The 25105-nt window shown below is 34.8% G+C and overlaps 1 protein-coding gene across 5 annotated transcripts in view; it reads left to right on the top strand.

The window, feature by feature from the left end:
* Positions 1-25105, top strand: part of RASSF8 (Ras association domain family member 8) — a 122364-nt gene that overhangs the window by 82193 nt on the left and 15066 nt on the right. For 4 of the 5 annotated variants that reach the window (XM_035028057.1, XM_035028056.1, XM_035028055.1 and 1 more), the window contains one exon: positions 17504-17708. In XM_035028057.1, the coding sequence (XP_034883948.1) occupies positions 17606-17708 (103 nt within the window). In that variant the 5' untranslated portion in view covers positions 17504-17605. Of the gene's footprint in view, positions 1-9824; positions 9845-17503; positions 17709-25105 lie in introns of those variants that run through there. The other variant, XM_035028058.1, reaches the window with a different exon arrangement.

Raw genomic sequence — 25105 nt, 5'->3', positions numbered from 1 at the left:
ACTGAAAATTTTATTAGACGTCTAACACTTTTAGTTTATTCAGATTAGCACTTGAAATAACAAGTTTAACACAGGAAATTTAGGTAACTATTTTCAAAAGCAAATACATATCATAGAATGGACAGCCTTTTTATGGCTGATGGACGGCCATGACTACTTCAGTGGGCCCTTCTATATTGGGGGGGTGCACACCCATTTTTGTGTACACATAGACACATGAATGGGGTACAGGGGTAAGAGCTTCAGAGGAGGGTCAGCATCCTGAAACCAAGAGCTGTCCCTAAAGGTCACCACAACATACTTGTTTCCCAAGAGTCAGAGTCTAAAGGAAAATAATGCCCCACCAGCCTGAGTGTGAAACAATTTAAAGGTTTGTTGTTGTTGTTGTTTTAAGAGAGAGGTAAGCAAATACGTATTAAACTCAATTCTGGGACTGAGCTTGAGTGCCTGTGACATGTGTATGCTTAAGATCTCACCTCCTTTTTAGTGTATTGTCTTTCTACCTTGTACATGCCTCCACCATCAGTTATCTGGATTTGGCACACAGGCTGTACGTGGTATATATGCTTTGGGTGGACTAGTGCCACCATGATAAAATAGTTTGTTCTCTTCATAATGTTTTCTCTGCTGTTTTATACTTTTTTCTTAGAGTGAAGGTTTGTTTCAAGATGAAAGTCTCAAAGGAGAATATCCTCAGCAACTTTAGAAATAGAACTGACTAGAAGTTTAAAAAAAAAAAAAAAAAGGCAGTAAAGACCACAAAGATAAATAAGCCGAAATACGTGGTTATGGTAGTTTCCTGAAAGTATTTTACCTTCTCAGTCATTTATGGGCACCCCAGATCCTGCATACTTACTTTATTTGTTTTTATACTTTGTGCTTAGAACCCCAGCTTCTGGGTCATGTTAGAAAGCCCAAAAATATAGAACTAGATATTTGGCTTTTAAGTGTTTCTTCAATGTATACCTTTATCATTGTTACCCAGGGCACATTAGAAAAAAAAAAAAAAATTACATGTATAACCTACTCTTTAACTCCCAAGATTAATTTGGGAAAATAATTCACAATGCTTTCTTTAAAATTCTTGTTTAAAAAAACCCCACTCTTTTAAAAGGGAACATATTTAATTTGCCTCGTTTCCAACGAGATATAATTAGTGCTTAGTGAAGCCTCAGCTCCCAGTGCACAAAACTAGGACATTGCTTTGTCTCTTGTTGGTTTTATTTAATTTGACTTTAGTGTCTTCACAATGAATTTATTGGCCTGACAAATTACTCCTTTGTTTTCAAAGACAAATCCTTCCTGTCACTCAGGTCTGTGTCAGTCCTTTCTAGTTAGAGCTTTGTGGAACAGTCACAGATGTTTATTCTTCCTACATAATTGTAGGACTTTTTCTTATTTTCCTAGAAAATGTTTATATTCTTCAAGTTTGTTTTTGAGTTATCTTTTTTTTTTTAACTATTCTAATGGCACTCACAATGTGAAGCATTAGAATCACAACTGGAAGGGATATCATGGGCGTTCCTCATGATTGGGCAAGGAACTGATCCAAAGCTGTGAGTTTCTATGAAACTCCTCCACTCTTGAAATTTAACATACTGCTCAGGGGTAGGCTCAGAAGGTGAATTCTTAAGGTGACTTGCAAGCATCTCCAAAAGAATCCCCAGAAGAATTAGTTTTGCTAAGTAGATAAGGCAAACTCCATTCCTTGGTTTTGCTTAGGCAGGTGGAAGGTGTCCTCTTTGTTTATCTGCACCTTATAGATCTCTTGTGATAAATCTGGGAGGCTGATAGGGGTCTGAGTGGGTCCTGATTTCAGCCTAGACTCCTATTGAGGCTGGATGTTTGAGGACTGAAGATCAGAGACTTGAGTTCTTTACCTAACCCTTTAACCTTAACTCCTGAACCCTCTTGAAACCATCTGTTAGCCTCAGCTGTTTGGTGTTTTGTTTTGTTTTTGGAAGTGGGTGTGTGATAACACTATCACAAAATGATAGTGATAACTGCTTGGCTAACTTTATAAATTAACCCTCGTCAACACATCATGTATTTAAAATTAAATCATTATTTCATTTTCTTGACTTTGATCGGTTCTCCACAAATTTAAGTATTAGATTTATTTGAACAGTCGCTTTTTTGTTTTGATTTTGGTAATATTCTTGATGTTTTTGGTTTTTGTAGTTGTTATTGAATCATAACTTTAAATATATAGTGTTCTTGATTTTTTAAAAAAGGAGATTAGGACGCTGTTTATCTCCTTAACATAGGATTTCTGGTTCAATAGCTAAGCACAAATAATTGGTTCCTTGATTTGAATTTTAAAAAATTAACAACTTCATTCTCTTAGTCATTCTGCCACTTCTAGGAAAATTTTGAGCAGTGGAAAAACTTCCAGAAGGTTAAAGTTATGCTTCTACTAGTGTTTCAGTGAACTGATTATAGATAGATACCTCTTGACTGTAAAAACTTGTATCCCATGCTACTGTGCTGAAACCTCCTAAATGCCCTTCTTCATTCACTTCCACCCCCATCCCCCCAACCTTCTCAGCTTTTAGATATTAAATCTACTAGCTTTTAAATAGTAAATTTGTTAGATCTTGAATGCTTGATTCCCATTTTATTATTAAGGTAACCGCTGACTCTTTATTTGGACTGAGACTTCTCATTGTTTTCTGAGCACTGAATATATTTATGTAGGATGAACATGAATTTAATATAATAATAATTTTTATATATAGGTTTTATTCTCTGTGATTTGTTTTCATAGTCTAAAATTTATTTATTTATCTTTTCCCCTAAATATGTTGCTATCCATCACATTAAAACACAAGCCATAAGTTTTTTGAGATTTCTTATATTAGTTTTAGTATATACTAGGCTTTTAGAGTATTTCATTGTTTAGTTTGTTCCTCAGAGGTCTATACTCTTTTACTTCTTTGGGAGCTTAGTTGGCTTAATATCATTGTGGATTTGTGGAAATTTAGACTGTCAGAAATGCATCGATCTCCTGGCTTTGACATTGGATAGTTGTATAACTTGAACAGTTATTACTAATATAAAGAGCATGCACTTTGTTCACAAGATTAGCAGTTATAAAGGAAAGTAACTCTGATTTCTAGTTTAAATTATAGTTAAGGAAGCAGAGAGAGAGAGAGAAGGGGGTGTGTGTCTGTGTCTGTGGGCATGCACACACACATGTATGTGTATAAATACGCATACACATATACATACATTAAAATACTAAATTGCAAGTCTAGATCAGTCTTACAATGGAAGACTCCCCAGCAGGGAGTCTGCTTCTGCCTCTCCCTCTGCCCCCGCTTCCCCCCACTCATGCACTTGCTCTCTCTTTCTGTATCTCAAATAAATAAAATCTAAAAAAAAAAAAAAAAGCTAAGAAGATACTATTTAAGGACATAGAGTATACTTGAGTGAGTTTTATAGCTTTATGTCACCTCTCTGATACTGTGATGTGTTGGATCTGTCTTCTCAGCTCCAGATGCAGATTTTTAATTTTGCCGAATAGCTCTACAGAAATATTGCTCTTAGAAATTCAAAATATCCAAGACTTAATAACTTCTTGTTTATGACAGAATCATTGAGAATATGAATTGCTAGTTATTGTAAGTGTTTTGGAACTCTTAGGGTCTAATTTTAAAAATAAAATGAGGTACATGTTTATTTAATTTTTTTCTGAAATAATATACGTACAAGTCAAAAAAGGTTAGTTTATTTTTTCCCTACCTAAGTGAGCTAAACATAGCAATTTAAGAACTTGTTTACAGAGAAAACAACATATTTGAAGGAACAGTTTGGGAAAAGAACATTATGTTGTGTTCACTTTGTGTATTCCCAAGCTTTGAAATGGAAAAGAATATTAGCCACAGGTCTCTCTGTGGGTCTATTTGTCTTCATAATCTTAGATAAGTTATTTAGATAGGTAATTTATAAACCAGAATCTGAAAATGGCTTGAGAAGTCTCTGCTGTTTATTTTATCAATTCCTTTGTTATGATTTCATTAAATTCCTTACATTCTTTTTATTAAAACTCTTTGAGTGTGTAGGGTGGAGCATGTCTTTTTAACTGGTGACATTTGGCCTATTTTGATTAATTTGTTTTTAGGGAGGGAAGAGCTTTGCTTAAAGTGATAAGGTGTTAAAGAGCCATGTCAGCAGAATTTTATACTGCACTGATTTTTTTTTCCATTTCTAAACATTAGACATTATTTTTGCAGTTATTTTTCTATCCACTCTTTCATAAGTATGATTTACTTGCATTGAGCATTTAAAATGAATATCCATACAATTATTTCAGTTAAATATTTGATTTAAGATCATGTGGAAGCTATAAATTGTAGATTAAAACAGTAGTATTCCTTTTGTAGGCATTGCCTTGGGATATACAATATTTAAGAATTTTACAGTGCAGGGGTGCCTGGGTGGCTCAGCCATTAAGCATCTGCCTTTGGCTCAGGTCATGATCGCAGGGTCCTGGGATCGAGCACCGCATTGGGCTCCCTCCTCGGTGGAAAGCTTGCTTCTTCCTCTTCCTCTGCTTGTGTTCCCTCTCTCGCTGTGTCTCTCTCTGTCAAATAAATAAATTAAAAAATATATATTTTTTACAGTGCAGTATAATATTCACAGTAGCATCATTAATGATAAGATTTACCATTTATTCCAAGAGTTTAAATCAGGGCTTGACTGGGCTTAAAATACCTCAGTGTCTATTTTGTCATCCAGAGGTTACATTAGTACTGTGCTTTTTTCTCCCAGGTAGATGTAAACTGTCAAGTTTCTGTCCTGTACAGTTAGGACCTGTGTTATCCAGCAAACACACATGGTGCACCCACTATGTATCAGCCACTGTGCTGAAGGGTTCAAGAGGTAGTACAGGAATCAGAAGAGTAAGCAGATAAAGCTCTGTGAGAGTTGCCATGATGAAACAAAAACATAATGCTTTTGGAAGCACAGAGAGTGGCCACCTTCAGATCAGAAGAGGAGCCAAGAGATTGGGGGAAAGATGCCTAGAAGGAGGCAAGAGTCAGGAAAGTATTTTCCAAGGAGGCAAAGATGCCAGAGAGAATGACGTATTCAATGAACCACAATGTCTTAGCATAATGGTAGAGGGCAACTGGGAGAGTTGCAAGAGGATCAAGAAGGAGTACATCAGTGACCTGTGAGGAGCTTGGATTTTATAGATTTTTCAGATTTTTTGGATCCGAAGGCAGTAGAGAGCCTTTGGAAGATTCTGAGCAGGGGTGTGGAATCAAATTTGAATTTAAGAAAGATTTCTCTAGCAATAATGTACCAAATGGACTTGCAAGGGAAGAGGTAGGATAGGAAGGCAGAGGGGTCAGCTGGAAGGCAGCTGCAGAATGCAGTACACGTGTTCAAAGCAGCATTTGTAATAGCCAAAAACTGAAAACAACCCTAGTGTCTATCAACCCTAGGCAAATGAACAAATTGGGGTTTATTTATACAATGGAAATCTCGACTGCAGTGAGAAAGAATGAACTACTGCTATGCACAGCAGCATGGATGAAGCTCAGCAAACATACTGGTGCACCAACAAAACCAGACACCACTTCCTATGATGCAGTCCATTTATACAAAATTCAAAACCAGGTGAAACTAGTCTGTGATGATGGAGGTCAGAATAATGGTTGCCTGTCAGGGAGGGCTCAGGATGAGGCGAGGGGTTCTTTTTGGTCTTAAAAAGTCATTAGACAGATGTGTTTGCTTTGTGAAAATTGGTCAGACTTTTAAGATTTCTGAAATGTTACATTTCAGTTAAATGTTTTTCTAAAAATCCAGTTTTCCTAACTGCTAAGCAGGGCCACTGTTTCATTCCCTTTCCCTAGAAAGCCCCTTTCTATCTAAATAGTGACATAGTTACTATCTTGCGGCTACTTCGCTCCCACTTTGCAACTCGTTGAGGCAGGGGGTAGGTTTTGGCAACCACTGGAGTAATCCTTGGCCTAATTTTTGACCCATTTCATTCAATGGGGTGATAGTTCTACAAGTGACTTTGCCAAGATAACTGCTGGATTACCAGTGCTTGCTTGAGCTTTGCTTTTTACTCTGAAAATGTAGGGCTTGTTGAGATGTAAACACATTGTGGAAATCAGATACACTAATGAAATGTAAGTAAATGTATTTAGATATAACAAAAACTAAGGAGGTTTTTTCCCCCTGAAGCAAGCAGTTTAATTTGGAAAGCATATTGGGATTTTTAAGTTAATTGCTTTACTTGCTGTGCCTTACAGATGCGTCATTTATATTTATTCATGTGCTCTAGGTTAAAGCTTTCCTCATTCAGTCTGTCCACTGACTGACAGGTCGTAGCCACCTTCACCCGGCTCCGCTAGTTTCAGTAAAGGGCAGGGACTCAGCCGAAGCCCAGTTCTTTAAATAGAATATTGTCAAGTAGAATACCACTTCAGTCAGCATCACTGGTAATATTTACAATAAGTACCATGCCTTTTGCCCTGAAGTGTCACAGCACACATCTCAAACTTAGCATCTGTCTTCTCCAGTAATACTGAATGCCCACAAAACAGTGCAACACTTCCTAGGTTATGTGAAGTCCAAAACTTCCCCCAACTAAATGCAGAGTGGCACTTAGTATCTCTTCAAAGAGAGTGGCACCTAAAGATAATATAAGGAATAAAGTGTGGCAATTTGGAACAATAGCGTTTTGTGTTACATTACACTGAATAATTAACCTCTCTTAAAATTCTGCTACAATGGAAAATACCTGGTACTTGAAAAAAATCACCAAAAGATGCACCTATTTTTGTATATTATCTAGGGATTTAATTATTTAACTGACTTAGATTTTTCTTCAAGAAATAAATTTTAAAAATTAGCAAAATTCTTCTTGACTCTTAAAGATTATGGGAAAACTGCCTTTTCACATTGTTCATACTTTTTAAATTTTCTTTGAATCGAAGTAATCCTACTTTTTAATAAAGATTCTTAGGGATCATGCATGTTTAGTTTGCCAAATATAATTTCTGGCTTCCATACTCTTAAAGCATTTAGTACTTTACCAACTGAGTAAGTATAGTAATGAAATTTTGGGAAATATTTGAACTGTTCCACGTTATATACTGCGTTATTCAAATCTTAAAATTGAAGTTAGTACAAGTTTTATAGTGTGGCAACTACTTTGACCCAGGAATCAGGCACTCACATTTTCTTTAACTGTATATATTAATTTTGGTAGCATTTCCTCCCAAAATTCTTTTATCTTTCAAATATTTATATACTAATTTAGCTTAGAAATACTAATTTCCTATGCCTTCAGAGGAACATGTTTTGACATACAAAGTTTGGCTATTTAAAGTTACCATTGTAACCGTAAGTCAAAATGTTGTTTTGTTGAAAACTTTACACTTATTTCATTGTAAATATAAAAATGGACCTCTTTGTCAGAATTGATAGGCTCAGTATTTATAAAAATATGAATGAGAAGTCTGTAGTGATCTTGGCTTCATGAATAAAAAATATTTTTTATTTTTATCCCCTATGAAGTAAAACAGCGGGTTTCATCACAGAATGTCATAAATACTAAATTCAGGAAATGGATTCATTATACCTGAATGATGACCATAAGGTCACAACACAATTTGCTGTCACTCAAATGGATAACAGTCACTCATGAAATAGCCTGTATCTGTTCAGGTGTGGAGAAGAAAATGATTCTGCCCTGCAGATACTTTGTTCTAGTGGAAAGAACTTGGGCTTTGGGGGTCTGATAACATTTGAATTTAGACCTCAGCTCGATTCCTGCTTCACTGAGACAAGGGAGAGGTGGGAGGAGCAGTTTCCAGCAGGAATTTCAGGGGTCATGTATTCCTTACTAGGTCTGATTTGATTATTGAACATCAGCTCCTTGCTCCTTCTCAGCTCTGTGGCAGTAATTAGGCTAACTATATCATTCAGCTTCGTAGTATTGGAATTTCTACATCCTATGGTCACATCTACTTGATTACTTTCTTTCCTGAGCCAGGACTGGTGATTACAAAGTCCTGGAAAACTTTACTAATAACTTTATTTCATAAATATAAGTAACTTTTTAGTAGTTCCTATGAGCATTATCAGATTTGGATCTGCCACTTGCTGGCTGAGTAACTCTGGATGAATTACTAATTTCTCTATACCTCCATTTCCTCATTTGTATCAAAATAATTCATGTCATGTAGAGATATAGATGGCTATTGAATGGATTAAATACAGTAGTTAACTTTTCAACTTTTCATCTATCACAAAGTAAGAGTTCAGTCTATATTAGCTATTTATTCTTGTTATGCAAGTAACAAAGATGTGTTTTTATTTGAAGGGTTGGTTTACAATGAAAATACCAAAGTGCATCTGCTCAAGGAGAAATATCACATACCTGTTTTCATTTACATCTATCATTTAAAATGTAACCAGATGTTCAGTAATTTTTTTAAAGTACATTATAACATTACTCCCTGCCAGTTTTCTAAAGACTATGAATGAGAACCTTGAAATAGCACATATAGTAAAAGGCACAAATTTACTTGAGGCCAGAGTTCAGGGTTTTTTTGCATTAAGACTTTGAGAATGTGATCCTTCATGCCAGGCCTTAGAGCTCTAACAGGAGTTAAGCTATCACAGATCTTGGCACTATACCATGCCTCCAACTATCTCTAAAGGACCACAAAGTAGACTGGAACCCTAACAGAAGATGTAAGTGCAAAACAGATGGCTTTTTATATTCCTTTTTTATAATACTGCAGTAAGAAATAGAACCCACTGGTATATTATTTTTAATTTCTTAAGAGATTTTGTGCTGGTAAAACTAAATTGTAAGGTCCCCCACTGTTCCACCTTCCATAAACATGTCACAGAATTAGCAAGAACAGCAACACATAGTTTTTTCATACTCCTACTTTAATATCAGTGGTAACCCCAATTTTATGGCCTGACTGTTTTAACTAGAATTCTTTAAAGGAACAACTCCTTCAACATCTTCTCTACTGGGCACTTAATTTATTTCAGTATATGTAAATATATTTAATACCCATTTTCAGAATAATCTGATATTATTCCAAATATTGGCTAACATCTATCCATGTGATCTTGATCAAATGATGTAAACTGGCCAGGCCTCAGTCTTCTATGTTCAGTAAAATGATTATACTAGTTGGTGGCCAATGAGTTGCTAGCTCTGAAAGGCAAGATATCTTAACCATTTGGTTTTGGTGAACTCTATGAAATGATTGACCTTTACCTAGAGAGAAAATACCACCATGAGCCCATCCCTCTCCGGTTTCTTCAGTGCAAGGAATCCACAGCTTCCTTGTTACAACTTTTGCCAGGTAGAACCAAGTGTATTTTGGGGTGTTGTTGGTTGTTGGTTGACTTGTGACTTGGGAAGAAGAATATGATAAGGATGGAATGGTAGAAAGGAAGGAATAAAAGAAGAGGGATCTTACTGGCACTTGTGTAGAAGTTGACTCGACTCAGGGCTACGACCACTAGAGAGACTGTGCCACCAGGAACTGGCTTACAATGATGGCTGTTTCTGTGTGTTGGCCTTCATTCATTTCCATCACTTTTATGACATCCCTTCATACCTACCAAGTGGCCATTGTCTCATGCCACCATGGCTCCCTGGCCCCTCCGTATCTTCTTCTCCTGTGCTTCTTTTCAGGGTATGATGTTCCAGGTTAGATTCCCAGTCAGAACACTTGATTCAGTAATGTTCTGTCAACCAGAAGTCAAAGAAGAATTCAGTCTAATAAACATGGCCTTGTGTATCCATGGGATACTAGAATGACTGTACAAATGGTAACCATTTTGAGGGGAATAGGTAAGAAATTACTTTCTGGTAGTGTCAGTATATTAGACTGGTAGAAGGAATTATTTTGAAGCAGAGTTTGCTATTGAGACTAGCCTTGGTTGCTGGAAACACATCTCTCTATTTTCTAAAATGGGCAGTTGTAAAGATTTTGCTTCCTCTTAAAATTATATTTATTACATAGAAATCCTGTGTTCCTGCTCGGAGCTTTAATTAACAGATGAAAGTTTACCCAAATTATTAGTTCAGAAATCAGTTTGGTGAAGTTCTGTACTCCCAAAAGATTCTTGGTACTGTTTTATGAGCGTTTGGTTATCACCTGTGTATAGGAGAAGTTTCCATTTCAAAGTCACAGATATGGGTTTAACATTACATATGATTTAGAAAAATACTATCCTCAATAAGCCATCTGGAGGTGGGCTTAGAATAAGAAACTCAACTGAAGGCAGTGGCTCTTATAGCACCAAATTTGATATTAAATAAAAAACTAAAGTTACTAGCTATATTCATCTTAAAAGTTTACTTTTTTAAGGAGAGAAAGGTAGTTCTTAATAGCAGGGTCAGTATTTTTTATACCAGTAACTTTAACTTGATTTGTATCATGTTTATACCAGATGTAATTGAAATTTTCTTAATAGGGATGCTAGTCCCAGTTATCATTTCTAATCTTGATTTAGAAACTTTGAGAATGTTGGCTGCTCTTAAGGTACATGGTGTAATAACCTAAAATGTCTTTATTTTTAGATGCTCTTATTAAAATAGTAACAGTAGTTCTGAAATTTTGCTTTTATATTGATTTTTCCTATAATAAAGAAATTTCTAATTTTTGAAAGTTATAATTTTTATTTCCATACACAGAACTAACTTTTGTTGAATTCATATTTTGTTCCAAGCCCTGCACTAAGTACATTTTAAAAAGACATTTCATTTCTCACAAATGCCTCTTGGAAAGTTATACATCTTGACTTAAGTCACACAGTAAGTAATAGACTCAGGATTTGAACCTTGGTATATTCTGTTTCCACTAATCAGTGTTACCTTGAAAAAAATGGCTTTTTCCAAAAAGTAGTTTTTAATGGTGTGAACTTAAAATACCAGAAATCTCTAAGGAGCATTGGTTTGTATTTAAGGCAAGAGTTAAAAATTATCACAGATATGCAGACATATTTATTTTAGAATCTGTAAAAATAAATTTGGATGTAATTTTCAAAAACTGGAGGAATAATTTGTTAGTACTGAAAAATGAACATGATCATGAGACACTCATTTTGCTGACACATGCAGTTATTTATCATAGCTTCTCTGAATTAAAACTATAGTTTCTTAACATGATTTAGTTAGTTTACTCTTTTCTTTCCCCCAGAACAGAAAATTTGTACATGTTGTCTGATCATTGCTTATTGATAAAAATAAATTTTTAAGTGATGGTAGATGAGATTTCTTAGTGTAACTTAGAACATTTTAAAAACATTTATTTGGGTACATTGAATCCTTTTAGAGAAGTCTGCCTTATTCATGCTATAATTTCTTTACTCATCCCAATTTGGAATATATGTCCCTAAATTCCTAGGTTTGTGACCTTGGGAGAGTTATTTAAACTGAGACTCACTTTTCTCATCTTTAAAATGAGGCTAATGATACCTAACTCACTGAATTGTATCATGAGGAATAAGTGAGACACAATGCACCATGCTTAGCAGATAGTAAGTACTCATGCCATTCGTCACCATAATTGCAGAATGGTCACTTGAACATGTTAAATTTGGGAAATGTTAAATCACCGCATGTGTTTGAATGCTGTGACCTAAGGATGATGAATAGTAGAGGAAAGAGCATGGGTTTACTGGATTTAATAATTAATATGCAAATATTCCTTAGCATTGTGAACTTTTAAAAACATACTATCAAAGCAAAAATCCTATGACTTAAGACAGTTCTCTAAAAAGAAAAATACAAAACCCATCTTTAGAAGACATAGCTTAATGGTGACAGTTAAGACTTCATATAAGAGAAAGAGAAAAGCTATAAACTTTCTCATTTGTTCTATATTGTCCCTACAAGTACAGCTTTACACAATGTATCTATCACCACTCCTGGGTGTTTCAAAGTACATTAAAGGGCTAGCGGAAGTCTCATTTTATATATAGCGTATCTTCAGAAGTTGGTCATTTGTATCCTGTAGTTCAACGGGGTATTTTATAGGCATTGTGCCTCTTTTCCACTGTCTCACCTTCCATGCTAAGTCACTGAGTACTAGTTTAACAGAGTTTAACCAGTTTCTCTGCTGTAGAGTATCTTGCTGCACATGGTCTCCCAGAGACAATGTGTTTTGAAGTGTTTCACAAAATTATTAGACTGGGGAGCCTTATTTCCATGGTGCATGTCACAGGACTGTTGTTTTCAATATCTCATTTTGGGAGGCTTTTATTGATATCGCTGAAGTCCTCTTCCTTAGTGTCCACTGTTTAACATTGTGTACCTTTTATGACAACCTACTTTCTGTGACACCATTTGCAGAACTGCAAAAACAATGGGTTTGCTACAAGCAACTGAACATTTAACTGGGTTTCCAAAATACAAAACCAGAGTGTTGTAAACATGCATCACCTGAACACTGCAGTTCAGGAGCAAGTAACCTATGACTGGCATCTGAGGCAGTTTTCCAGAAACTGTTACTTGTACCTACCAAAATCTGTTTTCTTACCCACTTTTTCCTTCCTAATGTGTTTTCACTCTCTCCTTCTCTTATTGTGCTTCATCCTGTCGTGTTCTCCAGGTTGTTTCTGTGTTGTTGTTGTTATTTGTTTTTATCTTTGGTTACTTTTCCATCTCCCACAGGCAAGAAGTACCCATTTTTTTACTTACCTCAGTAACCATTTGAACATTAAAAAGTTAATACTTTTTTAGTTCATAAGAGTTGTTTTCCATAACTTCACTTAATCTCATATCAAATTAGTTTTAGAATGAGGTAATCTAAACTCCCTTTAGTTTTTATTTTAAAGATTTATTTATTTGAGAGAGAGTGCACATTTGCAAGCAGGGGGAGGGGCAGAGGAAGAGGGGGAAGCAGACTCCCTGCTGAGCGCAGAGCCCAACACAGGCCTCGATCCCATGACCCCAAGATCATGACCTGAGCAAAACCAAGAGTCGATCACCCAACCGACTAAGCCACCTAGGCACCCCTAGATTTTATTTTTTAACTAGCTTTCTGTACAAAAGAGAATTTGGGTATCTGATTATTAGTTCTAATAAGTACTGTTGAGAATATACAGTGTTCATTGTGCAGAATCTCTTTCTGTATGATGCCAAAAGAACTAGTGGCTAGCATCAGTGTTTTTTTAATTAAAGTAGCTAGCTTGATTGTGAAGATTTTATTATAACACATTTTATCTGTATGCTGTTTCTATAAAGAATGCTTTAATATGCAATAACCATAGATATGGAACAAAACTGGACATGAAAGAAGTGTAAAAATTGGCAATAAGCCACCTGTATGCTTGTGTCTAGTGTCCAGGGAGTAATGCAGTTTGCTTAGTAGCTTGATGGTAGCCATCACAAGGAAGTTATACCATTTTAAAGTATGCAGTCAATTCTTGTTATTTGTGAGAGCCTTTGGTCACAACAGTTTCATCAGCTGATCAGATAGTATATCACCTCGTTTTATGTGTTTTTCTGTAGAAAGGTACCTTATGTGACATATATTGTTGATTCATTGCCATTAAACTCACAGCCAATAGCACTCTAACTCGTACCTGAACAAGACTTACCTAACAACATGTACTTTTCTCCATAAGTCACATCACAGCCTTCTTGTACTTAGGAACACTTGATAGTGTCAACACTATGCTTGGGAGCCATTTTCAACAGTGAAATCACCAACAAAAACTACAAAAATGCCAAAACGTGGCACTAAATACACTGAAAAAAGATAACTTGTCGGCAGTATGAAACCTGAAAGAAGGCAGAGTATTGCTTCTTTACAGCCTCAGCTGGGAATGTAGGTCAGGCAACTCAGATTTTTCACTGCTATATACGTGTCTTTGAATGACTCTGAAAGTGCCATAAAGATTGATTTTGGGGTTACAAATAAATTTTAGTGAGTGGGTGAATTCACAAATAGGAACCCGTGAATAATGAGGATTGACTAAAATTGTTTTATTAAAGCACTGTTTTGGGGGGAATATGTCTCCACAAATGCCCATGCTTAATTCCAATAGGCTTTCAAGATAAGAGTTTTTAACTAAAGAACACTTGTTCCCAGTAACATGTTACTGAATAAACTTAATTTTTATTATAAAAAATAAAATAATAATGATTTGAATATAGAGACCTTATGGTAAAAACAATAAGAACTATAATATAATGCCCTAGCAATAGAACCTTACTTCTACCTACATCATTGTTTCCATGGAAAAATTTATTCCAAATTCCAACTGAGATGCCAAAGCCCTTTAGCTTCTTGAGTCCTTAGTTCCAGTGATGAGCAATCCACCTACAGTGTAGGACTTCCATTTTCCCTCTAGTCTAGTTGTGGGTCTGGGAGCAGAGCCATAGGAGTTGGACTCTGGATGATAAAACGGAAGGGAGTAGTAGGGGCTTCTACCGAGAAGACAGTTTCTTCAAATGACTTTCATGAATAACACTGTGATTTTTAGGGAAGCTAGGGGGATGATTGTTAGTATAGCCCCAAACTTGACAGAAGCCATATTTTGAAAATAGTGGTTGTGCTAGAAATAAAATTTTGGACCATGTGGTTCATTGATCTTTTTTTTTTTTTTAAGATTTTATTTATTTGACAGAGAGACAGAGAGAGATCACAAGTAGGCAGACAGGCAGGCAGAGGGAGAGGGAGAAGCAGGCTCCCTGCTGAGCACGGAGCCCAGTTGCGGGGCTCTATCCCAGGACGCTGGGATCATGACCTGAGCTGAAGGCAGCCACTTAACTGACTGAGCCACCCAGGCGTCCCTGATCTGATCTATTAAGGCATCTTTTTTACTCTCCTTAAGGATTTAAGTTTGAAAGATAAAATTAATGGTGTTAAAAGAAAAATGCAGATGGTCTTCTCTGTGATGAGCTGTGGTAGGAAGTCTCTGATCAAGAGGTTAAATACCCTGCAAGTTTATATCAACTAAGCAATATTATTTATGCTCAATGTTTTCCCACAACGTTATTATACTCTGTAATATTTAACAGATGTACATGTGTTCTATGTTCCTTTGTATTCACTTAATGGTTAAAAGTTTGAGGTAAAACAATGATAATTCAAGATAAGAAAATGTGATATACTAAAACTTTTATAGAATTTAGAAATGAACCTCATAAGTTTCTTTTAAATGACAGGTTTCTCTTGGGGGAGGAGGCCTTTAATGAAATCTGTCTTTCTTGCTAGGTTTCCCAAGTTTAAGATCTTTTAATGAAAAATAATGGAGTAGGTATTAAATAGATTTTAATTCAGTTTAGTTTTTTAAACTCAGCTGAGTTTTTTATTTAATAAAATAATTTAATTTTAATATATTAATTTAGTACAATATATTAATGTTTGGCCATTTTTTAATCTTTTTTTCCAAGAGGAATAATACATATTCTATTTTTAGTAAATAGAGCAGCTGACAGAGAAGGAAAAAGATCTTGTTTTAAGTCAGAATTCTTCTGTTTCCTTTCCTTAAGTGGTCTTTAAATGGACTGGGGACAGTAGCATATATAAACCTCTCTTTGTAATTTTGAGTGTGCAACAGCCTATTAAATGCTCAGAGTAGTCTAACTGTAAAGAAACTTGTCTAACTTTATTTGGAAGATTTCTTACATTTCTTTGGCTTTGGAACCCTTCCCCCTGGCCCCCAGAAACTTTAGCATCTCACGGGATGTCATAACTGAGGAACACAGTTATGGAAATTAGCTTGTCAGAGGCAAGTGGCCCTTCTTCTGGGCATGTAGGGGGTTACCACCTTGGCACTTCAATGTGTAGGCAGAGGGAGCCAAATCAACACACTGGGAAACAGTCAGTCCTTTCCCTTGTTTTCAGGATGACAAAAAGTATTTTTGTACCTTCTCTGGAGAAAGCAATAGGCTTATTCTCCTTCACTCATGTGTGTTCTGACTCATATACCCAGGTGACAGGTAGCCTAGAACTATCTTAGGTCCTTTAAGAAAATGCACAAAGACTATGTTACTGTTTGTAGTAAATACTGTCTTACTAGACATGTTTTTAGTGTTTTTTAAATCAGTAAGTCATTAATCCTGAAACACCAGTTCCATTGTCGACCTTTAAATAAATTTAAATGTTCATTTTAATTAAATCAATGTTTATTACATCTCATAAACTAGCATTCTTTTCAAAAACCAGCAAAAAAATAGGAAGATCATAGGACATTGGACAAACAAATCACAGATTAATTAAAGTTTTAACACAGGAAGAGCTGAGATTTTAAAAACCTACAGGAAAAAGAATTGTGTGCAATTCATTTTTAACCAGCTAATAATAACATTCTAATCAATACAAGAAATCAAGACATTTGGGTTTGACTGTGTGAGAATGTAAAAATTTCTGCTTGGCATATATATATATAAGCCCCTAAACAAAAAAATCAAACAATGAGGAAACAGCAAGTGTAACAAAAAGTTGAGGTTTATATAATTAGAATAACTCTTGTAATTTAAGAATACTATCAAACCTCAAATGAGAAAAGGACAAACAGTTCATACATGGGGAAGTTGTCAGCCAGTAAAGGAATTAATTTCCATCAACTAATATTTTCTGCACACCTATGCCTTATACTGTGGTTGGTGTTGGAGTTTTAGTGTTGAAGAGGACACTCAGCCCTTTGGTGAAGAGAGGGAGGCAAGGGACACAATAAACAAAGGAATGCAATGGAATTATGAAGATGGATTTACAAATGCTGGCAAGGCTAGGGAAACTGGTTCAACTGGTTTATTATTCAAAAAAATGACAAAAACTTTTTTTTTAACCTTACAAATGATCCTGATAAGATTTTTTTTTTTTAAAGAAAGGAATAGCATAATACTAAGCAAAATAAGTCAATCAGAGAAAGACAAGTATCATATGATCTCACTGATATGAGGAATTTGAGAAACAAGACAAAGGATCATAGGAGAAGGGAAGGAAATATGAAACTAGATGAAACCAGAGAGGGAGACAAACCATAAGAGATTCTTAATCTCAGGAAACTAACTGAGGGTTGCTGGAGTGGAGAGGGTGGGAGGAATGGGGTGGCTGGGTGATGGACATTGGGGAGGGTAAGTACTATGGTGAGCGCTGTGAATTGTGTAAGACTGATGAATCACAGACATCTACCCCTGAAACAAATAATACATTATATGTTAATTAAAAAAATTTTTTTTAAAAAGGAATAGCTTATATGTTGAGCAGTAGGGCTTAGTCAAATAAGTAAGATTTCTTAGAGTTGCTTTTTGATTTCTTAGAGTTACTTTATGATTAAAATTATAATTATGAAAATTATAGTAATATGAAACAATATCATGAAGAAGTAACTGTAGTTGTATTCATGCTACTGAATTCAGTTCTATAAAATAAGTATGTACATGGTCATTAATGGTAGTAGGATTATGAGATACTAGAATTTATTTTGCATAATACTTAATAGAAGAAATTTGAAGACTCATTTTATTAAAAATGTTTTTTCCTCTTTTTAGCTGACTACACAAGACTGCCTTCCCCATATTTCCATAGCCAGCGACATGACCTGACACCTTGATGACAAGTCTCAGGGCCCTTGGGTGACTGGCTGGTGCACCATGGAACTTAAAGTATGGGTGGATGGAGTTCAGAGGATTGTTTGTGGGGTCACCGAAGTTACAACTTGCCAGGAGGTTGTAATAGCCTTAGCTCAAGCAATAGGTAAGTGGACTTTCTGGGAATCTGAGATAAAGTGGTTTATGCTTCCTCTTGTGGTTTGTTTATGTTTGCTTGTATTAAATATAGATTTCTAGTTTTTTGTTTATTTGGTTCCATAATACAACTTGCAGGTATACTTTTACTTATTATTATTACCCAATGCTTAAAGAAATCTGTAAAGACACTTATTCTCTGTCTCCCCCCAGATTTTACTGATCTTCAGACTAGAGTCTGCATGCCTTCTGCTCTATTGTTGTTTATTCTAAACAATGATTTGTGGAACTGAAGATGTTTTCTTGAACCAAAACATTCCTAGTTCCCAGACCCCTCATTAGGAAAAATCCTATTTACTGTTTATTCTGACTACTTTCAGAGAAGAAAAATGCAACAAATAACATGGTCCTTCAATAGAAAGATAATATGTGCATTTTTAAATCTTACTATACAGTGCAGATGAAGTTGTCAAGTACATGCTTACTCGCTCCATCTTGTTCACCTACAGTGTTGCAACTTTTCTTCTTAGTCTCAGTTTATCATTTTTATGCATGTTTTTTAGTTGCCTTAACCCTTTTGGAACATGATGAGGGCATAAGCACCTATATCAGAAAAGCCAGTAATGTGGGTTACAGCTTATATTTGCATCTTAAGTCCATCATTTAGCAAACATGTATTAAAAGGAAATTGTTTTCAGCACCATGCTTAGTGCTTCTTTGTCTTTGAGTAACTAATTAAGTTTACTTTATGTCGTGCTAGTTTATGTTGGAAACATGTCACGTTTGTTCAGGATTGAGAAAAGTCACCCTGCACCATGACACCTTAGCATTTTGTAGAGACATTTCTGGCAGATACACTGTTAAGAAGTGGGCAGTGCCCTGTGCAAAGATAGAGACTTTCTTTTAATACTGACATTTTTTTATTTTTCCTTAAATACTTTGTAGCACACACATATGTTAAAACAATGCTAAAAATCCTAGGCTTTCACATTCAGTGAAATTTTCTTGCATTTTGGCCTAATTATATTTGTGGACTTAAGTTTAATTATTAAAGAAGGGAAAATAAAGACATTTGATTTTATTTCATATTCTTTGCAACCAACTTATTCAGTAATTGTCCCTTTTACAAGCCTAATAAAGAATTCAAAGGAATGATCATCAAGGTACTCACTGGATTTGAGAAAAAAGTGGATGAACTCAGTGAGAATTTCAACCAAGAGATAGAAACTATAAAAAACAACCAGGTAGAGTTGAAGAATACACTAATTGAAATGAAAAATACACTAGAGGGAATCAGCAGCAGATTAGAGAATGCAGAAGAATGGACCAGTGATCTGGAAGACAGGATAATGGAAGGCAACCAACCTTAACAGCAAAAAGAAAAAAGAATAATAATAAGAATAGATTAAGGAAACTCAGTGACATCATCAAGCATTCACATTATAGTGAGCCCCCAAAGGAGAAAAGAAAGGGGACAGAAAACTTATTTGAAGAAATAATTTGAAGAAAAACTTCCTTAATCTGGGAGAGGAAACAGATACCCAGGTCCAGGAATCACAGAGTGCCCCAAATAAAATGAACCCAAGGATGTCCACACAAAAACACATAATAATTAAAATAGCAAAAACTCAAGATAAAGAGAGAATATTAAAAGCAGCAAGAGAAAAGCAAACACATATAATGGACACCCCATAAGGCTATCAGCTGATTTTTTAGCAGAAACTTTTCAGGGCAGAAGGGAGGGGCATGATATATTCAAAGTGCTAAAAGGAAAAAACCTACAACCCAGCAAGGTTATGATTCAGAATTGAAGGAGATAGTTTCCCAGACAAACAAAGGAGTTTACCACCACTAAATTGGCCTTACAAGAAATGTTAAAGGGAATTCTTTATGTGGAAGGAAAAGTTCATAAATAGAAATGAGAAAATTATGAAAGGAAAAAATATTCACTGTTTATAAAAACTATATATGAAGCCAATATGGAGGTTAAAACATAAAAATAGTAAAAATCAATCATACCTGTAAAAATTAGTCAAAGAATACACAAAAAGAAGTAAAATATGATATCATATGCATAAAATGTGGATAGGGGAGTAAAAATTTAGTGTTTTAGAATGTGTTCGAACTTAAGTGATTATCAGCTTAATGTAGACTGCTATATATATAGGATGTTATATATGAACCCCATAGTAACCACAAATCAAAATTCCATAGTAGACACACAAAAAATAAAGAGAAAGGAATCCAAGCATAACACTAAGGAAAGTCATCAAACCACAAGGGAAGAGAATGAAAGAAGAAAGAACGAAGAAGAACTATAAAAACAACCAGAAAACAATTAACAAAATGACAGTAAGTATATACTGATCAATAATTACTTTAAATATAAATGGACTAAATGCTCCAAGCAAAAAACATAGGGTAACAAAATGGATTAAAAAAAAAACAAGACCCCTCTTGCCTATAAGAGAAAAATTCATATCAAAAGACACTTACAGACTGAAAGTGAAGGGATGGAAAAAGATAATCCATAGAAATGGAGGTGAAAAAAAAAGGTTGGGTAGCAATACTTACATCAGACCAAAATAGACCTTTTTTTTTTTTTAATTTTTTAAATTTATTTTATTCATTTATTTTTGTTGACAAAACAGACTTTAAAACAATGACTGTAATAAGAGATAAAGAAAGGCATTATGTAATGATAAAAAGGGTTCAATCTAAAAGCAAATATTAACAGACTTAAAGGGAGAAATTGACAGTAATGCAGTAATAGTAGGGGACTTTAACACCTCATTTATATCAATAGGTAGGTCACCCAGACAGAAAATCAGTAAGGAAACTGGCTTTGATTCTTAGTATATGTGCCCTTTTCCAGAGAGGATACTGAAGAATGAATAAAGGAGTTTTAAAATTTAAAAAAAAAAAAGGAAACTGGCTTTGAACCACACATTCAGCCAGATGGACTTCACAGATATATACAGAACATTCAACCCCAAAACAGCAGAATACACATTCTTTTCAAATGAGCATGGAATATTCTCTAGGATAGATCACATGTTAGGCCACAAAACAAATCTCAATAAATTTGAGAAGATTAAAATCAATCAAGCATCTTTTATGAATACAACAGTATGAAACTAGAAATTAATTACAAAGAAAAAAAAAACTGGAAAAACCCAAACACATGGAGGCTACACAACTAGTGGGTCAGTGAAGAATCAAAGAGGAAATAAAAAAAAAATACATGGAGACAAATGAAAATGGAAACACAACTTCAAAATCTTTGGGACACAACAAAAGCAGTTCTAAGAGGGATAGTTACACCAATACAAGCCTACCTCAAGAAACAAGGAAAATCTCAATCTAACCTTACAACTAAAGGAGCTAGGGAAACAAACAAAGCTCAAAGTTAGTAGAAGGAAGGAAATAATAAAAATTAGAGTGGAAATAAGTGAAATAGAGACTAAAAAGAAAAAAAAATCAATGAAAATAAGAGCTGGTTCTTTGAAAAGATCAAATAGTCAAACCATTAGCCAGACTCTGGAAGAAAAAAAAAAAAACTCAAGTAAATAAAAGTCTGAAATGAAAGAGGAGAAATAACAACTGACACCACAGAAATACAAAAGATATGAGAATAGAATGAAAAATTATATGCCAACAAGTTGGACAATGTAGAAGACATAGATAAATTTTTAGAAACATAAAATCTTTCAAAACTGAATCAGAAAGAATAAGAAACCTGAACAAACAGATTACTGGTAACAACATTGAATTGGTAATTTAAAAAAAATCCCAACAAACAAAAGTCCAGGACCAGATGTCTTCACAGGTGAATTTTACCAAACATTTAAAGAGTTAGTACCTGTTCTCAAACTATTCCAAAAACCAGAAGAGGAAGAAAAACTTTCAAATTCATTTGACAGGGCCAGCTTTTATTACCTTAATAGCAAAACCAGACACTACAAAAAAAAGAAAAGAAAAGAAAAGAAAACTACAGGCCAGGATCCCGGATGAATATAGATGCAAAAATCCTCAACAAAGCATTAGTAAACCGAATTCAGCATCACCAAGTGGTATTTATTTCAGGGATGCAAGGATGGTTCATTATTTACAAATCAATCAATGTGATACATCGTATTAACAAGAGGGAGGATAAAAAAATCACATGATTATGTCAATAGATGCAGAAAAAGCACTTGACAAAATACATCTGTCTATGATAAAAACTGTCAGTGGTGGGTTTAAAGGGAGCATACCTCAACATATAATCAAGGCCATATATGAAAAAGCCACAGCTAATAACATCATACTCAGTGTTGAAAAATTGAAAGCTTTTCCTCTAATATTAGGTATAAGACAAGGATGTTTACTCTCACCACTTTTATTCATCATAGTACTAGAAGTACTAGCCACAGCAATCAGAAAAGAAAAATGAATAAAAGGCATCCACATTGGTAAGGAAGAAGTAGAACTCACTATTTGCAGATTACATCATAACTATGTATAGAAAACCCTAAAGACGCCACTAAAAAACAATTAGAACTAACAAATGAATTCAGTATAGTTGCAGAATGCAGAATTAATATACAGAAAGCTGTTGTGTTTCTATACACTAATAATGAAGTAGCAGAAAGAAAAATTAAGATAATCCCATTTACAATAGCACTAAAAAGAATAAAGTACTTCGGAATAAATTAAATCAAGGAGGTGAAAGACCTACACTCTAAAAACTCTTTAAGACTTTGATGAAAAAAATTGAAAGAAAGACAAACAAATGGGAAGATAGACCATGCTTATGGATTGGAAGACTTAATATTGTTAAAGTGTCCATACTGTCGGAAGCAATTTATAGATTCAGTGCAGTCCCCATCAAAATACAAATAGTACTTTTCTCAGAACTAGAACAAATAATTCTAAAATTTGTATAGAAACACAAGAGACCTTGAATAGCTAAAGCAATCTTGAAAAAGAACAACAAAGCTGGAGGTTTCACAATCCCAGATTTCAAGATATACTACACAGTTCATAATAATTAAAACAATATGGTACTGTTAGATATATAGATCATTGGAACAAGATAGAGAGCCCAGAAATAAACCCACAGTTACATAGTTGATTAATCTATGACAAGGGAGGCAAGAATATACAATGAAAAAAAAATAGTCTCTTCAACAAATGGTGTTGAGAAAACTGAACAACTATATGCAAAGAAATGAAACTGGGCCACTTTCTTAGACAACACACCATAATAAGCTCAAGGTGGATCCCCCCCACCCCCACAAGGTAGATTAAAGACCTAAATGTGAGACCAAAAGCATAAAACTCCTAAAAGGAGTTTTGGACATTGGCCTTAGCAACATATTTATGGATATGTTTCCTCAGGCAAGAGAAACAAAAACAACAACAAGAAATATATATATATTATATAGACTACACCAGAATAAAAAGCTTTTCCACAGCAAAGGAAACCATCAACAAAATGAATAGACAACCTACTGAATGGGAGAAGATATTTGCAAGTGATGTATTTGATAAGGGGTTAATACATAAAATATATTAAGAACACATACAACTCACCACCAAAAGAAAATCTGCTTAAAAAAATGGGCAGAGAACCTGAATAGACATTTTTCCAAAGAAGATATACAGATGGCCAACAGACACATAAAAAGATGTTCAACATCACTAATCATCAGGTAAATGCAAATCAGAACTACAATGAGATATCACCTCACACCAGTCAGAATGGTTAGTATCAAAAAGACAAATAACAAGTGTTTGTGAGGACGTGGCAACAAAGGGAATGCTTGTACACTGTTTGTGGGAATGTAAATTGGTGCAGCCACTGTGGAAAACAGCATGGAGTTTCCTCAAAAAATTAAAAATAGAAATATCATATGATTCAGTAATTCCTCTTCTGGGTATTTATCCAAAGAAATGAAAGCACTAATTTGAAAAGATAAATGTACCCTATATTTATTGCAGCATTATTTTTAATAGCCAGGACATAGGAGCAACCTAAGTGATCACCAGTACATGAGTGGATAAAGTTGTGTGTGTGTGAGTGTACATATATGTGTGTGTGTGTGTATAATGCATATATATGCATAACTGTGTGTGTATAATGGAATATTACTCAGCCACAAAAAAGAGTGAGATCTTGCCATTTGCAACAACATGGATAGATCTAGAAGGTATTATTGAAATAAGTCAGACAGTTAAAGACAAATACCAAATGATTTCACTGATATGTGGAATCTGAAAAACAAAGCAAACAAACACAAACAGACTTACAGAGAACAAACTGGTGGTTGCCAGAGAGGAAGGGTTGTGGGGATTGGCAAAATAGGTAAAGGGGATTAAAAGGTACAAAATTCCGGTTATAAAATAAATAAGTCACAGTGATGAAAAGTAGAGCATAGGAAATATAGTCAATAATATTTTAAGAACATTGTATGGTGAAAGATGGTTACTACACTTACTGTGGTGAGCATTGAGTTATGTAGAGAATTGTCAAATCACTGTGTTATACTCCTCAAACTGATATAACATTGTATATCAGCTGTACTTCATAATAAAAATAAATAAAAAATTAAAGATAGAAAAAAGGTAAAACATAAGAACTGAGAGGTATTTTGTCTCAAGACCCAATTACATATATACTAACCAAAATAAAGTCACTTAGGCATATTAATATTGAAAAAATAGCTTTAAGACAAAGGACACTAGAAAGAAGAGACTTACTACATTAGCATATATAAGGCTTAATTCAAAGGAAGATAAAAGATTGTAAACTTACATACAACAAGTTACATTGCCTCAAATATATAAAGTAAAACCGGGGTGCCTGGGTGGCTCAGTTGGTTAAGTGTCTGTCTTTGGCTCGGGTTATGATCTCAGGGTCCTGGGACCCACATAGGCCTCCCTGCTCAGTGGGGAGTCAGCTTCTCCCTCTCATTCTCCCTCTGTGTGCGCACGCGCTCTCTCTCTCAAATAAATCTTTAAATATATATTAAAGTAAAACCAACGGAACTAGAAAGAAACTAACACTCCACTATAATGGGAGATTTTAAATATGCTTCAGTGACTGAAGAGAAGAAACAACAAATCGGGGAAAAAGACCCCACATAATTTATTTAAATAAAAATACTCCATCTTTGTTTTTTTCTGCTTAGTAAAAACTCTAAAATTAGCAATTGTCAAATCTAACTTTCTTTGTTATATTTGAGAATCAGGCCATGGGCAGTGGTTTAAAAGAAACTGAGTATTTTACAGCGTGGCTGAGGAGTGTAGTTAGCTACATCTGTCCATCTGGTATCCACATTTTCTATACAGAATTTCAAGGGGAAAATGCGCAGATGTACCAGGTGTGTGTTTATCCATTTGGACTAAACAGTGTACTGTACT

This window comes from Mirounga leonina, unplaced genomic scaffold, assembly GCF_011800145.1.
Source record: "Mirounga leonina isolate KUSES-001 unplaced genomic scaffold, KU_Mleo_1.0 Mir_201, whole genome shotgun sequence".
NCBI lineage: Eukaryota > Metazoa > Chordata > Mammalia > Carnivora > Phocidae > Mirounga > Mirounga leonina.
The sequence above is the reverse complement of the archived record's forward strand: the minus strand, read 5'-3'. Positions and strand labels throughout refer to the sequence as shown.